This window comes from Helianthus annuus, chromosome 9, assembly GCF_002127325.2.
Source record: "Helianthus annuus cultivar XRQ/B chromosome 9, HanXRQr2.0-SUNRISE, whole genome shotgun sequence".
Lineage (NCBI taxonomy): Eukaryota > Viridiplantae > Streptophyta > Magnoliopsida > Asterales > Asteraceae > Helianthus > Helianthus annuus.
In genome coordinates this window covers 15,544,473-15,562,174 of record NC_035441.2, presented here as the reverse complement: position 1 = coordinate 15,562,174, position 17,702 = coordinate 15,544,473, and the positions used below count along the sequence as shown (strand labels likewise).

Here is a 17,702-nt window from a genome sequence, read left to right as displayed (position 1 = left end):
TCTAAAACATAATATATATTTTTAATATTTTTCATTGTGCTCTTTTTCTTTTCTTAGGACCTCGTCTTTTTTGCGTCTTACGTCTAGACTCTAAGCGAGGCCTATGCGCTTGGAGTGCGCCTAACGCCTTTAATAACTATGAACATGACTAGTTTTTAACACCCTGTGTTTGTTAAGCTCCTTGACATGAGTAATACATGACAAGTTATTTCACGTCACGCAAGAGCCGTCCAAATCAAGATACTTGTTTGGAGTTTGGGCTCAAAATTCAAAAGAATCTGTTAGTGGCTAAATTGGGCTTTTGTTGTGTTCTAATGAAGAAACTTGGGCCCATTAGTTGATTACTATAATTTACCATTCAAGGTTCATCACTTCATCATAAAAGAAAAAAAAAGTTTTATGTAGAAATCTCATGTATGCTCTTTACAATACGTAAAATTATCGTATTATAAAATAAAACAAAATTAGGAGTTAACTTCCGTTTTGCTCCCTGTGTTTTGATCAATTTAACGGTTTTACCTCAATCATTTAAAAACAGCCATTTTTCTCCTTGATGTTTCGATCTTGTTGCCAGTTTGCTCTCCGGCTCTAACTCCATCCATAGTGTATGTTAACTGGAAGGGTATTTTGGTAAGTTCAAGTATAACATAAGGGTACTCGGATCTGTATGTTAACTTGGAATTTCAAAAATACTCTTTCAGTTAACATACAATATGGATGGAGTTAGAGCCGGGAAGCAAACTGGCGACAAGATCGAAACGTCAATGAGGAACATGACCGTTTTTAAATGATTCACCAAACAGTCATAAACCATCTGTCTAGCTTTGTTGTTCCTAGTACGACACAAATGCGGTTAATCTCACCCACATATGTCATCTTAGACATTTTATGGCATTCGAGTTTATGATGGGGATTAGAAGTTTGTTATTACTTGTACGAATTTTGTTGTTACCGATGGGTTGGTGGAAATTGCATAAACATATGTGCTTGGTTATGTGTTACTACAAATGTAGCTAGTGAAAATTGGGATAGTATGGATAGATCTAGAAAGGCATGTGTTTTTCTTATGAAGTTGGTTGCGAAAGTTGTGGGGTGACAACTATTATAGAAAGTACGGGTATCATTATAATTTAGTTGGAGATGTCAGATTAATTAAGGTGTGCATCATGTATGGTCGAGATCAACCCTTGTTTGAGTAAGTGTTGATCCCAATTATAGAATAGGTTCTCCTTCTCTACCATCCTTGGTCCGGATGATAGAATAAGTGTCAACCAGATGAGTGTTGGTCGCCATTGTATGGGTTTCGTCAAGGCCATTGTTGGTCTTGAAGGCACGGTGAGTCTGGCTTGGGTGACTTGACTCTAGGGTTAGATCAGATTTATACGGATGGTAGTCGTGACCATGCCTACTCTTAATCTTTAAAGGGAACACATTTATAAATACGCCATTATATTTGTCATAACAAAATAAAACTATAAATGTTAGTCTTCTTTTATTTTCTTTAATTGAAGACTATCAACATCCATACACTTTGAAATATGCACTCAATATGTAGTGTGTTTGTAAAGCTATTGTATTCTTTCAATTACAAGATTGAGAAGCATGTATATCTATTATGCAAATTCTCTTGCCATTGAAATTGGATAACCACATATATAAATTAGAGTTGGCAAATATGTAAATCCAAATCAAACAAGTTAGGAGGCAAATCAAAACCTATTTCCTAGTTTGAATCGTTAAAAACACTTTTTTTTATCTGTTTTTAAATTAAATAAATAGCTAACATACTATTAATTAAAATAATAATCTAATACTCCATAATAAAGTAATTTAGAGTGTTGTATGCACATGATTACACTGTGTTACTTTTAAGTCATTATATCATTCGACATACAAGTCGGCCCTGAGAATTCTTGTACCATGTTCGAGCTCGAAAAAATGTGCCCTTAGGCTTTAACGAAATTGGGTATTAGGCTCACTAAAGGTCTAAACCTAATGTCAATGGTCTAATAACTAATCTAAACCATAAGAATAGTTTTGTAAGTGGGCCTATGTTGGTGTTTGTATAGGTATACCCTATTAAAAATATTTTTTTACATATAATATTGTCCCCTCCGAGATATCGGGCCCTAGCCGGTGGTCCTCCCTGCCCACCCCTAGGACCGCCCATGTTGACATATATTAAGTTTATTGTATAAGAAAAGTACTTAAACTGAATCATTTACAAGAAATTCACTTTTTATTGTACAAAAAAGTACTTAAAGTGAAACATTTATAAGAAATTCACTTAACTTTTTCCAATTTTGACTTTTTTGTGGTTGGGATATAGGTGGTGTTGGTAAGCTATCAACATAACTTAAAAAAAGGCCAATATGGATCACATAATAGTTTTTGTAGTTGAAAAAAGATATGAGTAGGTTGCCCCTTTGTTTCCAATCTCAAGTTCTCAACCACCTCAAATAAAAGCTATTAACTCTCACATAAATTACACATTACTAGTCTATAAAATCATTTTTTAGGAATCATTTGGCTACAATAAATGTACTTGATAAATAATTGAAGTATTATATATATCACATTGAGTTGATCCAATGCAATAAATGCACTTGATAAATAATTGAAGTATTATATATATCACATTGAGTTGATCCAATGCTTTTTATGGTTACTGTATTAGGATGTTAGTCATTCGAATACATCAAAACAAAATTTTGGTTCCATTAAACCGTCATATTGTGAAACCATAAGTGTTTGGATACCAAACTAGCCAACAAACCAACTAGCTTCAGCTTAGATTGTTCGGTCGGTTGGCTAGCCGATTTTTTGGCAATAGGACCCAACATTACGCAAGCCCTTATGTTGTCGCGATTAGAATAGCGGAAGCTAAGTCAAAAGAATCATACAGTTATCCCTAATTGAAAAGTTCTAATACAATCAGTCATAACTCATAAGAGGATTTAACATTAGATTTAAAAGATAAAAATGAATATATCATTATAATTATAAATAATAAAGAATTGCCACATTGGATATAAGCAGATTCTGTTAGGGAAAAGGAGAGAAATAGAGTAGATTTCTTTTTCACAAAAGGGATTACTTACAATAGGCTTACACTTCTCTCCTTTCTCAAACTAAAAATAAGAATAAAACAAAAAAATAAAAAAACAAACATACAATATATATAGATATATATCTATATATATATATATAGAGAGAGAGAGAGAGAGAGAGAGAGAGAGGTCAAAACATTGCAAGAACCACTAGTATCAAAACAAAGAAAACTACCATTAGCCACTTTCAGAAGGGAACTGATTGATGTTTTTAAATCTGTTCACAAATTTGGGCCTCCATTTGGTCCTTCCCTTCACAATCTCACCACCACCGCCTTCTAGGCGAAGCAAGTGTTGACAGTCAACGCCGCCAGAATCCACCGCCCCTTCACCGCCCAGTAAGGCGGTGAGTGACTGCAAAACACTGTCTTTCATACACTCCCGACGGTACTCCAGAGTGATGCTTGCAAGCTCATAGTTCTCCACAACAGGCTGCGGTGCACTCTGAAATGATAATAAAGAAAAGCGTTGGCACACGTTGACTTTATATTTTACCCATTTGACACGTTAGAGATAAAACATAACCCAGATTGACGTGTTCATTACCAAACAAAACGAATCAAAAATTTATAATACATTAGAAAGAAAGGTTGGTTGCTTTTGCCACCGACCTTTCTACCCTTGAACTTTGTGAGAATGTCAAAACTAACCCCTCTAACTTTGTAAATGTCACTTTGACCCCTTCAAGTTTTGAGTTTACGCTAAAACTAATTTCTTGCGTTTTTATTTTTTTGTACATGTCGGTATAAATTTGAGTTAGTCTACGCTTTAACGTAACTTTTGTTTGGAAACGAGTCAAGTGAATTATATAATGTTTTATTTTTATGTACGTTTTGAGATGAACTGCGTTTTGACGTAAATTTTGTTTGGAAACAAATCGGATGAAATATTATATGTTTTCATTCGACTGTATAGATTTGAGTTACTATACGTTTCGACGTAAATTAAGTTCGGAAACAAGTCGGGTCCATTGTAGTCTATATTTTATCACGTCGCGTACGACACCAACACACGTGTTTATTTTATGTACGTTTTGAGTTGGTCTACGCTTGAACGTAAATTTTGTTTGGAAACAAGTCAGGTCAAGTATAATACAGATTACTCTACGTTTCAACGTAAATTTAGTTCGGAAACGAGTCGGGTTGATTGTTGTCTGTAATTTAAATCCTATACTGATTAAGAGTTACCTCAAGAATCCAGCCAACATACTTCACATTGTTGACATGCTGGTTGACATCCAAATCACTCCACTTTGGCTTAACATTTGTCAAAACAATAAATAAATAAATAAAAAAACATATTAATTATTATTCTTCAAAAAGGCGGATATTTTTTTTATTGAAAAAGATTGAAATTTACTCACAGTTAAACCGCTACGAACATGATCAGCAGTGTTTTCATCAAGTTTTGGTAATTTTATGCTGTCATCGTCAATAACAGGAGGCGTGTCAACAAAATACTGCTCAATTTCAGTTCGGACTTCATCCGGAATTTTCGATAACCTCCTTGTAACTTTATTCATCATCACCCAGTTACTGCAAAAAAAAAAAAAAACAAAAAAAACAAAAAAAACAAAAAAAAACACAATAAATAAGATAACATGTTGAACAACAAAATATATGAATATTTCTGATAAAAAGTTTGAACCTAGAAGCTCGTGTGAGTATCTCGCCCGTTTTGCAATCGCGAATCAACCAATCACGACGCATACAGTTTTTCCCAGAAGCGGCTACCCAAGTATCAACTTGTACCACGTCACCCCTGAAATAATTTTTAAATATATTTAGATACTAAATATATCAATCAACATACAACTAATATATTCTAAGAAGTGTAAACACTCAACAAAATAGTAATTAAAATAAAACATTTTGGATTACCATGTTGGATAACGGTCTACTAGCACTTGCATCTTTGTGACCGCCCAAAATAAATTGCGTTTGCACATTTCGGGTGTTGAACCGAATCCATCACCAAGGAGTCCAGCGTTTTTTACGTGATTAAGGGCTGTTTCCTGCCAAACAATCACAAGCTTATTTAAATAATAATTAAATTATTATTAAGTAGATAAGTTGTTTTAATAATCAATCCCAAACACCCCCTTAACTTCTGATTTAAAATAAAATAAAAAAAAATCAAAATAAATTATATGCATCACCAAGTACAATCACAAAGCCTATTTTTAGTGCATATTAGTATCTATAGTAATATATATTATATTGTTCATCCTGCACGTTTCAACCCGTACCAAAGAACTGCATGCTTGACCCGGCTAGGGCTGCAAACGAACCGAACGAACACCGTGTTCGTTTGTTAAGGAAATATATGTGTTCATGAACTGTTTATGAACACTTACCAAACGAAATTTCTTGTTCGTGTTCGTTGGTTAAGAAAATGAACATGTTCGTTTGTTAATTTTAGGTAACGAATACAAACGAACATTCTTGAACACAAATGAAAACAAACGAACACAAACAAGCGTTCATGAACAAAAGATATAATACTTATTAGTTATTATATATTTAAGTTTTCAGAATTTTGAAGTATTTAAATAAAATATAAAGATAAAAACCACTAATGAACTATCGAACATAAACGAACACATTACCGAACGTTCACGGACATAGATGAACGAACGCAGAACGCGGCCTCTATTCATGTTCGTTCAATTAAGTAAACAAACAAAATTTCTTGTTCACGTTCGTTCATTTATTAAACGAACAAACTTCCCGCCGAACAGTTCACGAACTGTTTGCTAAACGTTCGGCATCTCACCCACCCATTTTCGCACCTCTAAAAACCAACCATACCTGTAAATGATTCATTAATGTTTCCACCGACGCAGTCCGATCCGCCCCAATTTCATACGATCTAATCGAAAAATTTTGTCGAAACACAAACCCGTCTTCAACAATCCTCCCGAAACCGAACGGATCCAGATCAACAAGCATATCCGGACGCTTCGTTTTCCAATCCAGCATCATCCATTGCTTTTCAGCAGCCAAGAAAATAGTAGTAATCGCAGCAAGAAGCATGCTCCAATCAGGCAACTGATTAATAAAAGTTCGCGGGGCACTCGATGTTGAAATATCATCGGTTTTGAGGCCGTCCATAACACCTATGCGTGTACCGTTCACCTTCGCAGGTGCCTGCGCGTTGGTCTTGACTTGCAGACCGTTGGAGGAAGTTGACTTTGACTTGATTCCACGCACGTCTACATTACCCAAACAGCCTCCGTGCTTACCGGGATTTTTCGCGCCAGAATCGGGTTGCGGAGATGAAATTGGAAATAGTGAAGCAGTGGCGGCAGTAGCAACCATGATGACGAGATTCTAATGTTTTGAACGTAACTTCCGCAAATTCAAATCTTTAAACAGGCTCGCGATAGTCGAATAATTACTCACACTCACACAGAGCTAATGAATGAACAACGTATATCCCTGTATAACAAAAGCAATTTCCAAAGTATAAAAATTTTCATAATGTTATTATCAATCATGTCTTATACACAAATTCAACCTACACCACACACAAAAAGCATGAGTCATTTTCCACCTTTTACATGTTTCACTCGAGAACCATAAACATAACTCAATAATCAGTTTTCAAATTTTACAATCGAAATAATCGTACAAAAAAAATGAACTACAAAACGAAAATTTTTAGTCGTCAAAATTTCACAAATCTAACAGAAAAATAATCAGTTTTCAAATTTTACAATCGAATTAATCGTACACAAAAAACTACAAAACGAAAGCTAACAGTCGCAAAAATATCACATACATGGTACACAAAAGAAAGCTACAAAACGAAAGTTTACAGCCGTCAAAATTTTATATATCTAAAAGAAAAATTTTACAGAAAAATAGCCAGTTCTCACATTTTACAATCGAATCAATTCGTACACAAAAAACTACAAAACAGAAATTTACAGACGTCAAAATTTACAAATCTAACAGAAAAAATACTCAATTTGTACACAAAAAACTCCAAAAGAAAAGTTTACACCCGTCAAAATTACACAAATCTAACAGAAAAATAATCTGTTTTCAAATTTTACAATCGAACTAATCGTACAAAAGAAATGAACTACAAAACGAAAACTTTCAGTCGCAAAATTTCACAAATCTAACAGAAAAATAATCAGTTTTCAAATTTTACAATCGAATTAATCGTATACACCAACATTTCACAAATCTAACGAAAAAATAATCAGTTTTCAAATTCTACAATCGAATTATTCGTACACAAAAAACTACAAAACGAAAGCTAGCAGTCGCCAAAATTTCACATATCTAAAAGAAAAATTTTACAGAAAAGCAGCCAGTTCTCAAATTTTACAATCGAATCAATCGTACACAAAAAAACTCCAAAACAGAAATTTACAGTCGTCAAAATTTTACAAATCTAACAGAAAAAATAGAAAAAATACTCAATTTGTACACAAAAAACTCCAAAAGAAAAGTTCACAGCCGTCAAAATTACACAAATCTAAAAATAAAAACAATTAAAACACAATATCACAACAAATCAGCACAGAAAACGTGTTCTAACCTACAGATCTGAAACTTCAAACCACAAAAACCTAATTTCACCAATCAAACACAAATTCACATCACATTTCACTCAAAAACTCGTATCAAATCATACACGAAGCTCATATCAACAAAAATCAAAATCACAATAACATAACAAATATTAAATCATCAAAAAGTTCAAAATAAACGTTCAAATGCTTGAGAAGAGTGATTCAGTAAGCATTAAACATACCTCTGGTTAAGCTGAAGAAGAATCTAGAAAAATATGAAAGTTTTAACGTCGGAATGATGACGTCATTGTTGTTCGATCTGTAAACCCTAACGGCAGAATGATTGGAGGATTAAATGTGGAAGTTAGGGTTTTTTGATGGTTGATTTGGTATGAATTTGGATGTTTGTGTGGAAATTTTTTTAATTTAATTTTGTTTTTTTTTTTCGGAAACAAAATTTGAAGGTTATGAAATGGTGTTTTGTTTGCAGGGTGGAGAAAGAGAGAGATGGCCAGCGGTTTTTTGGTGGTGTAGGGATATTTGGTGTCCAGTGATTTCCTTTTTTATGTGGAGGTGTTTGACCCTTGGTTTGGTGTTATTTGCCATATTGCCATTTGTTTTACTATTGCTGAGGATGACTCATGAAGTATGTCCTAATTAAATGTTGAGTAAAATGCCCGGATAGTCCCTATGGTTTCACTTTTTTTCACCTATAGTCCTTATCTTTCTAAAACTACTTGAATAGTCCCCAAGTTTTCACGTTTTGTTCTCGGATAGTCCCTGGGTCTAACTTCAGTTTGTTTTCTCTGTTAAAATGATGTGAAATGACAAAAATACCCTTTCCTTAAAAGGCCAAACCACAAGGACTATCCGGGCATCTTCTTCATTTATATTTATATGTTTGCTGGAAAACAGTACGAAATCAGAGGATTGGTTTCTCAACGCGTTGAACGGAACGACGTCTGGATTTTCCGATACGTCGTCGGTGAATTGTTTGTTAGGTTTAGACGAAGACTTTTCGGTGCCAGAGAAGAAAGATGTGGAGCATAAAGGTGTGATAGGTAAGAATCCGAAAGGTAATACTTCTGCTCAGGATGTTCATTCGGTACCGGATTTGGAACGAACTTCTTCGTTTGGATCGGCTTCTTCGTCTCCGTCGCTGGCTAGTTTACCGCCGATTAGAGTGCATGTTGATGATAGTCATAAGGTTGGAGGAATTGAGGAGCAATTTGCTCAGATGAGTGTGCAGCAACAGCACTAGAAGGTTCAGGAGGTTGGGGATTATATTGTTGTTCCTGCTCCGGTGGTTGTTGTTAGCGGTGTGCCTGCTAGTAATGCGCCGGCGGCGGCCGAGTATTTGAACCAGCAGCAGAAGCAATCTGCTGGTTTTGATTTGGCTTCCACGGATTCGGTTTCGAGGTACGTTTTATATTGTAATTCGATTGGTTAGGATGCATGTTCAGCGTTTGTAGAAATGCCTAAGTGAATATGATGTGTGATTTTGAATTTTGATGTGAATTAAGTGTTTAACTATGTGTGGATTGCAGTGATGGTAGACAAAAACCGGCTATGGTTTATCAGGACCAGTTGTTAAATATCCAATCTTCGAACAACAATCGTGCTTCTGATCTGAGTAATAATGTTTCTGATCAGAACATTAGAATTCAGATGCAACAACAACAGATTCCAGATTCTACTTACGTAATGTCAATGTCGAATCCCCAAGGTGAGAAACCAGTCCCTGCCGTCGTGACCAGGTGGCCGGAGACCACCCGTCTCGATCTCCTCTCTCTCTCCCTCGGTTCTCTCTCTCTCTCTCTCTCTCTCTCTCTCTCGGTCGAATCTCACTCCCTCTCTTGGTTATGCAGGTTATGTGTGTGTATATTGTGAGATAAAACTAATGGGGGCTAGGGTTTTGAAGAAGATGAAGAAGATGCCCGGATAGTCCCTGTGGTTTGGCCTTTTAAGGAAAGGGTATTTTTGTCATTTCACATCATTTTAACAGAGAAAACAAACTGAAGTTAGACCCAGGGACTATCCGAGAACAAAATGTCAAAACTCGGGGACTATTCAAGTAGTTTTAGAAAGATAGGGACTATAGGTGAAAAAAGGTGAAACCACAGGGACTATCCGGGCATTTTTCTCTTAAATGTTTGAGATATCTATATATACTTAAAAATTTAGTTATATCAACTTTTTTACAACCTTCATTATAAGTCTCTTAAATACATTTGTGTCTTTATAAAGCATTTCATAAGGATACCTGCAAAAAGTAAGTAATTACAATTTATAGTGCTTAGAGTACAACACTTGATTACCTTGATAAGGGGGCATAATTGTCCTTCTCCAATTAATAAAGAAAAAAGAAAATGATTTATTAATCGTGTTTCTCATTCAAGGACCGTAAACCCAACTAATAAAGAACATAAATGATTTTAAATTACATTAAAGCATTTAATTAAATTAGTGAATATCCAATATACAGTGATCCGTCCATTTGAATTCTTACTACAACTAACCAATATGTTTTATTAGTGAATGAATATAAAGTCTTCCTTCTATTTGAATTCTTACTGCAAGTAACCAATATGTTTTAATTAGATAAAGGAACAACTCACCAATATTTAAACCACATTAATTCAGATACTCCGAACAGTCATCATCGCATGAAACCGTTACCATTTATTGAAGAAACTTCAATGGCCATGATTGGATTAGCCAACTAAACATTTCTTAAAGACCTGAAATGAGCCACAAATGCTGGATCACTACTTCATTTCTCCCTCTCGCACTCTCTCTTCCCGCATACCGTACCCGGATTCAACAACACCATTGTCATCGTACGGCGGCAACACGTCTTTTGTTATCATGAATCGAACTTTGAGTGTTTCATACAGTTGTGCACCACCACCCACCAACCGTAACCTAATTCAACAACACGGCCGTCACTTTTTCATACGCGACAGAGGTAAGTCACCAACTTCAGTTCCTTTATTTTCTTTTATAGATGAATCCAACTTTGAGTATTTCATACAGTTAGTGCATTATATGATTTTAAATTAAGATCATTTCATCTGTTACTTTATAGATGATGAGATATATAAAAAAGACAATCTCGAAATAGAAAATAAAAAGAAAATCTTAAAGGTAAAATTCATCATCTAAATAATAATAAAGAACAAAAAAAATATGAACTTTCAGATGAGAAATAATAAAGAACAAAAAATATAAACTTTCAGATGACAAAAAACACAAAACTGAAAATTCATCATAAATACTCCCGTTCAAAAACAAAAACAATAATCGGATACAAATGGGAACCGATTTAATACCTTGAAACCAAAAATATTATTACAGTATAAGATCATAAAAATAGAGTGAATATTATTTAACTTAAAATTATTAGAAACTTAAAGTCATTAAAAACTTTGAATTATTCAAAGTGTAATTGATCAGTATATGATAAATCAAACATATATGTTTTTTAATGTGAATTTGATATCATATTTTAGGTAATAAGAATTTCAGGTTGTAACCATGTAAGATTTTAAACGAGCATATTCAAAATTCAGAGAACATGATGACGCTGAATATAAAATGAGTGTAGGTTTAAGATCAATGATTAACCCTTGAGCATGCTTCCATAAACTTCACATTTTCAAGAAAACCCATTTCAAAAATCACACTCTCTCTCCCTTAAACAATCTCGGCCGAACACCCCCTAATACACTATCACTTTCATTTTCAAATCCAAATCTTGAAGAATCATGTCAACATGAGAAAGTAGTAAGGGCAAAATGGTCAAAATCATTTTTTTGTTATTGTATGACAAGAAGCAATCCCCCCTGATTTTTGTATGAACATAACCTTTATAATACTCTAATATTTTTTATTTAAAAAATGCATCATAATGTTTAATAATTGCAAAATTTTTAAGTAAAAAGGAATAACATGAGAGAATGCGTCTACATAAAGGTTATATTATCATATATATCGTCTTATGAATTATTCATAACCATCTAAGCATCTTAAGTATCATGATAGAGGAGCTTCGCTTAGGTTACACCATCTTACTATCATATGAATCATTGATAAACATTTACTCAAATAGCACATAGGTTTACATTATGCCTTTTGACTTATCCATGTCATCTAATAAAAATAATAACAATAATAATACTGTTAATAATTATAACATAAGAGACAATCATAATAATTGTATATGTCACCTAATTTACTATGTGTTCTTAACCATATTTTAAAAATACTCAATAGTTAATGTTACTTAGTGATATATTGTTATACATGTTCCTTACAGTATGTATGGTTTCTAATTTAACATGACATTAAATTATATTCTAATCATACATCAATTAAAGGACATTGATTCCAGACCCTAACTACATATTTACCTTCATAAATACAGATTTAATGATGTTTTTAATTCTACTTTATTATATTAATGTGGCTATAATTGTTATGTCCCTTTGTATGCAAACCCCTAACTTCTCGGTTTCACTCTAATAAAAGTAAGTGACTTATCATTTCCCCATAACAATCATCATTTAATTTTGTGTTAATTAATGTTGTCCATTCCAAAAGACCATCTAATGGCTTTATAAATCTTTTTCCATATTGCAGCCCATGCCCACCTTCTCCCCAACAACCTATAACCGCTCTGTCTACATGTGTGGCCATGGCAAGGAACGATTCTGTTGCTGGGTATTCAGAAAAATGGACCACAGTAGAAGCCATCTTGACCCACGGTAGAAGAAACAAGCATCACATGGTATGCCCCCTACAAACTACATTGTATATATAGAATATTCATTTTAGATTATGTATCTTTATCGAAATCTGTTGGGTCAAAATGGAGAATGATGTTATCAATTACGCCGACGTTATTTAGTGTGTTTATTGTTTTGTAAATGTTGACGTTTTTAGTTATTTTAGTCGGATGTTTAGCATTTTTATTGGTTCTCCAAGCAAGAGGCAGCTTGCTTGGAGGACAAGGCTCAAGGGGCTATAAATAGAGTAATAGACCTCATTTGTGAGGTGTGCATTTGTGAGCCACCACCCCGGGGGAGCTCACCCGGGGTGGAATATTATCTTGTATGTTTTTATTCGTATCAATGAAACTTTCTCTATTGTTCAAAAAAAAAAAAAAGAAAGAAAACACACTTAGAGAGAGATTTGAGGGGCTAAATTGTATTCATACTTTGCAAATCTTTTGAAGGGTTTTATTGCTATATTTTTTGGTGTGTTCATCTTTGATTCTTGTACAAAATCAGATTTCTAGCTCGTTTTGATCCTACAAAATCGAAGAGTAAAGGACAATATATCTCTATCTCTACACATAATATTATCGAGGACGCATGACACGATTCCAACCTTCGTAATTTGTTATCTCGATCGTCTCTTTTATAAAATTATAATGTTAAAGAAATATATACTTTTAAATTTAACATTAACTTAACTATATATGCTAAATATTTAATTATGGATAATTATAATATGATTACCCAAATGAGTTTATATATTTTTTATTTTGATTTTAAGTTAATTAATTTAATTGTGTTAAAAGGATACTTGAAGGATTATTTACAAAGGTAACCCAATAACCAAAAACGCATTTAGTGGGATCTTGGTTCTAGATTTTCTATCATACATTTTGGGTTAGACAGCAAGAATGCCACTAAATAAATATGAATGTTTTTTATTAGTTAAGACTCAAAAAGAACCATATGTTCAGTATATATATACATTCATCCTTTTATGGTATTATTATAAATCAAGAAATGACTTCGTGACAGGTTGATTGTTATTACATATGATCATACAATTTTCATATGCATGTATGAGTTGATTGTTATATGAAGGCACAAGCTTATTTTTGGCAAACTGGAAAATAATAATCCCACCATTGTGAAACTAGCCAATAATAATCCCAAGTCAGGAATTAGCCAATAATAATCCCACCTCGTCCATTTTTGGAAAATAATAATCCACAGTCACTAAACGACAAAAGTGCCACGTCAGCATTTGGAGTATTATTTTCCAAAAATGGACGAGGTGGGATTATTATTGGCTAATTCCTGACTTGGGATTATTATTGGCCAATTTCACAATGGTGGGATTATTATTTTCCAATTTGCCTATTTTTTAATAGTTTTCTTTTCGTTATTTCACTGCAGTCAGTTGGCTGGTGATGGGATTGGGGATGACGGTGGCATGCGTTAGCTAAAGTTTGGTATGTGTTATCCAATAAGATAGGAAGGCGTGCGAGAGTTTATGCGTTTTTCCTTTTTCTGTTTCATGTTTTTTTTTCCTTGGAAGACATCTTTTTGGCCGGCAAGTTTTGCCAAGGAAACAACTTATGGTCCATGGTTTAATAAAGTTTAAGCACGCCCCTTTGTAGGCGTATTGTCTTACATGTTATGCACCGGCCGTGTCAGACGTCTTACCACGAACAAACAATAGCTATTATGCATGCCGTGCATCGCACGGGCTTTCTCCCTAGTTGTATGTAAGGATTAGAATCAAATATAAACTATATTTTTATATTTTATATCTTACATCCAATAAATTATTGATAAATGGTAAAATAATAATTTAAATAATATTAATTATATTGAATTCTCTATAATTATGTTAACAAACACTTAATTCTTTATTTGGATCTTCTTTTGTTTCGATTAACATCCAACTTTTTCAGTTAAAATCAAATCTGGTCACATTTTTTTTTAAATTGTTATAGTAAAACGTTAAAAAAACATTTTGCCTTTCATTAAAAAGGAGAAAAGAACAAAAAGTTGGATGTTAACTGAAAAATCTGACCAGGTTTTGATTTTGGATGAAAATAACAAGAAAATTAAAACCACATGGACAAAGATTCAAAAGGTTTGAGTTTTGGATTAAAGTGTCAAAAGTAACCAAACCTATTAGCAGTGTACTCTTTTTTATATTAGAGTAAATTATGATTTTGACCCCTGTGGTTATATCACTTTTACCCTATTAGCTAAAAAAAAATCTTTTAACATCTGTGTACCTAACATTATTTTTTTCTAACAATTTTGGCCCTCATCACTAACATCATCTAATTAGTTGATCAAATGTTGGTCATGTGTCCCTCACATACGGCTGTTCACAACGCAAAATAAGTTTTATATTTCAAGTAAATACAATATTTGCTTATTAGCATGTTAATCAACCTTTAAATATGTTATAGATATCAAACTACAAGCCTAAATATATGTAAATAATATTTGTAATATATTATATATATAAAAATCAAATATATTATAAGTAAAATAATTCGAGCTAAGCCGAGCCGAGCTACCAAGCGAGCCAAACCGAGCCAATTTGACTCGTCACGAGCCGAGCCGAGCTAGGCTCACTTTCTAACCGAGCCATATTGAGCGAGCTTTTTCCGAGCTAAATCCGAGTGAGTTTCGAGCGAGCTCCGAGCCACAAGCTTTTTGAACAGCCCTATCCTCACATGAGGGGCATTTATATCTTTTCACCCACATCAAAATATCTACCCATTTTAAACCCAATTAATTTCACATTTAACCCCAAACCCTTAAATTAGAAATCATGATTGTCTTCTCCAACCCAACCCCAAACTATTCTAATACCAAGTAATATGAACCCTCCTGCAAAGGAAGTTGAAGTTGGTGACGGTAACAGAGAAAAAGCTAAACAAAATGATCAAGTCCAACATCTTGATATCATTGAGCTACAAACACTTTTGGTACATATTTCATTAATTATTGGACAACGGTAGACATACTTTCATTGCATTAATCCGGACAAACTAACTGGGAGCTAACACACACCATAAATGACCCTAAACCTTGTAGGCTTGTATGTTGGGATCTTTTTCTAACTCACACATTTGTTTTCTGTCTAATTGAACCCACGCGTCCACGCCATCACCTTCTTCATCATCCATCATGACCACACGGTGTGGGAAACCAACTCTTGTCGTGCTTCTCCACGCCGGTATACCCCAGCCAAAATCAGCAGTGTAGAATGAGAATTTGCACCAAGAACTGAACGCGTAGCAGGTTACATCAGGATCGGTTATACTTTGACACATCTCCAAAATGGGCCTTGATAAAACATCATAATCTTTCTCAACTATATGTGTTAATGCTTTAGCATAGTTACTTCTTATTTTGTTAGTTGAGTCATGCAAGAGCTTAACTAAAACCTGAAGGTCAATTTGGTCAGACTCGCTAAGCTCAATGCGCGCATTAGCATAAGTAATAAAATTACCACAAAAGTTATCAGGCGCCATAGGGACGATTTTATCCCTCAAGTTAACTGCTTGCATAACGAACGACGCCTTTGATTTTCCATTCGCTTTATCCATGTCCACAAGGGCCTTCCATAACAATGCCACAATAAGTTGTACTTTCGAAGGCCTATGCGTTACAATATTAATATTATCCTTCGACATGATTTTTTCTCTTAGTTTTGTTATCGTAGACCCTTTAAACGAAAACACTCGCAAAACACAATTATTCATCACTTCATTTGAGTCAACAACAACTTCATCATTAAGTAGATTAAGTGTTGGGAGGTAATGAGTTGAGCTAAAAACAGGAGAATATTTTTTTGAGTTTGACTCATCCTTATCTATTTTTCGGCTTTTGGTAGCCCAATTATCGACGAATGTGCAAAAAGTGGCCATATCCGCAAATTTATGTGAAATGCACATACCTATGGCAACTCCACCGCATTCGAAAGTCGTGACTTTAACGAATAACAAGGGGTCGTCAACTTCACCAGGCTTACCGGGGTCACACGGGAGAAAATCATGTAGCATGCTTAGTTTTAACTCCGACGCGAGGTCTAGAAATTCCGAGAGTTGGAATTTTGCTTTGGCTTGGATGTATAGAGCACCTTGATCACTACAATCAATAAATGAACCCATGTATCTCCCGGCCAATGGGTAAAACTCAACTAAGGTTTTTGATAATGAGATTTCTAAGTGATTAAGGATGTTGGTTTGTACATCATTTTGTTCCTTATATGGTGTAGAGTAGTAGAGAATTAAAGGCACGTTCATATTTGGTTGTATATCATCGAAAAAAGAGATGGTATACTTACGAAGGGTGGAAGAAGTTGGTGTTAATGGTTTCACAAACTTTGAGACATCCTTAGTTATCTCCATTTTTTGTTGTTAAACCATTTGGCCTTATAAGGCTTATTTATAGCATAATTGTCTTTAAGGTTGGTGGTAGGCTAAAAGGACCGGTCCAATGTTTTTGGAGACCCTAAACAAACTATAAAGTTAGGGCGCTTGTGAGACTTGAACCGAAAAAATTATCAATCGGTTATCGCAAATTGCAAAATGAAGTCATAAAATTGCGGATACCAGATCTCATATTGCTTATGGTTACTCAATCGCAAATCGCACCACCACATCTTTTTTACTTTTTAATTACTTTTAGGTTTCAACAATTAAGATTGTTAATAAAAGTTATTTATTAAAAAATGAATATCAATACGATTACAAACTAATGGTAGCTAGACGAGCAACAAGCTGTCTTCATATGGAAATCACGCATGATCGTATTTATTATAATACTGGGTATATCCGAATGTGTCATATCAAGTAAATCAAAATGTGTTATGCAATCCTCCTCGTCTTCGGCTTGACCATTTTCTACAACGAAAGCTTTGTCCGCTTCGACCACCAGAGTGTTGTCCACTTCGACCACCAGAATGTTGGCCGGTTCGACCACTGGAGGCGGTTTCGAAACCGAAAAGTGTTACCACGTCGGTTATTAATGGCCTTGAATGGGTTTGAGATGGTTGATTATTTTTTTCTTTTTAAAATATGTATATCGAGGTCATTGAGTTAATGGGTAAAAAAGTATTTCTTAATGTCAACTCTGAAAATTCAAAGTTTGTATTTTTTTAAGGGCATCAAATGGCACACTTTCCACCGCCCATGGAAGTATCCAAGCAGCTGCATGGTTCATGCCGTGTCCACGGCCCCTCTAGGGTGTTTCATGTCATTGCCTCGCGCCACCTCATCCCCATGTTGTGGG

At 34.4% G+C, this 17,702-nt stretch overlaps 2 protein-coding genes across 2 annotated transcripts; both read right to left on the bottom strand.

The window, feature by feature from the left end:
• Window positions 1-2,977: 2,977 nt before the first annotated feature.
• On the bottom strand, window positions 2,978-8,171 carry LOC110877217 (palmitoyl-acyl carrier protein thioesterase, chloroplastic). Its single transcript, XM_022125381.2, has 7 exons — window positions 7,881-8,171; window positions 5,921-6,550; window positions 4,991-5,124; window positions 4,758-4,871; window positions 4,474-4,645; window positions 4,298-4,366; window positions 2,978-3,554 (listed from the first exon to the last, which is right to left on the bottom strand). The coding sequence occupies exons 2-7, from the start codon at window positions 6,428-6,430 to the stop codon at window positions 3,288-3,290; spliced, it is 1,266 nt and encodes a 421-aa protein (XP_021981073.1). The 5' UTR covers window positions 6,431-6,550; window positions 7,881-8,171; the 3' UTR covers window positions 2,978-3,287.
• Window positions 8,172-15,336: 7,165 nt separating this feature from the next.
• LOC110877219 (stemmadenine O-acetyltransferase) lies at window positions 15,337-16,796 on the bottom strand. Its single transcript, XM_022125383.2, has one exon. The coding sequence runs from the start codon at window positions 16,712-16,714 to the stop codon at window positions 15,488-15,490; it is 1,227 nt and encodes a 408-aa protein (XP_021981075.1). The 5' UTR covers window positions 16,715-16,796; the 3' UTR covers window positions 15,337-15,487.
• Between the last annotated feature and the right edge of the window lie 906 nt (window positions 16,797-17,702).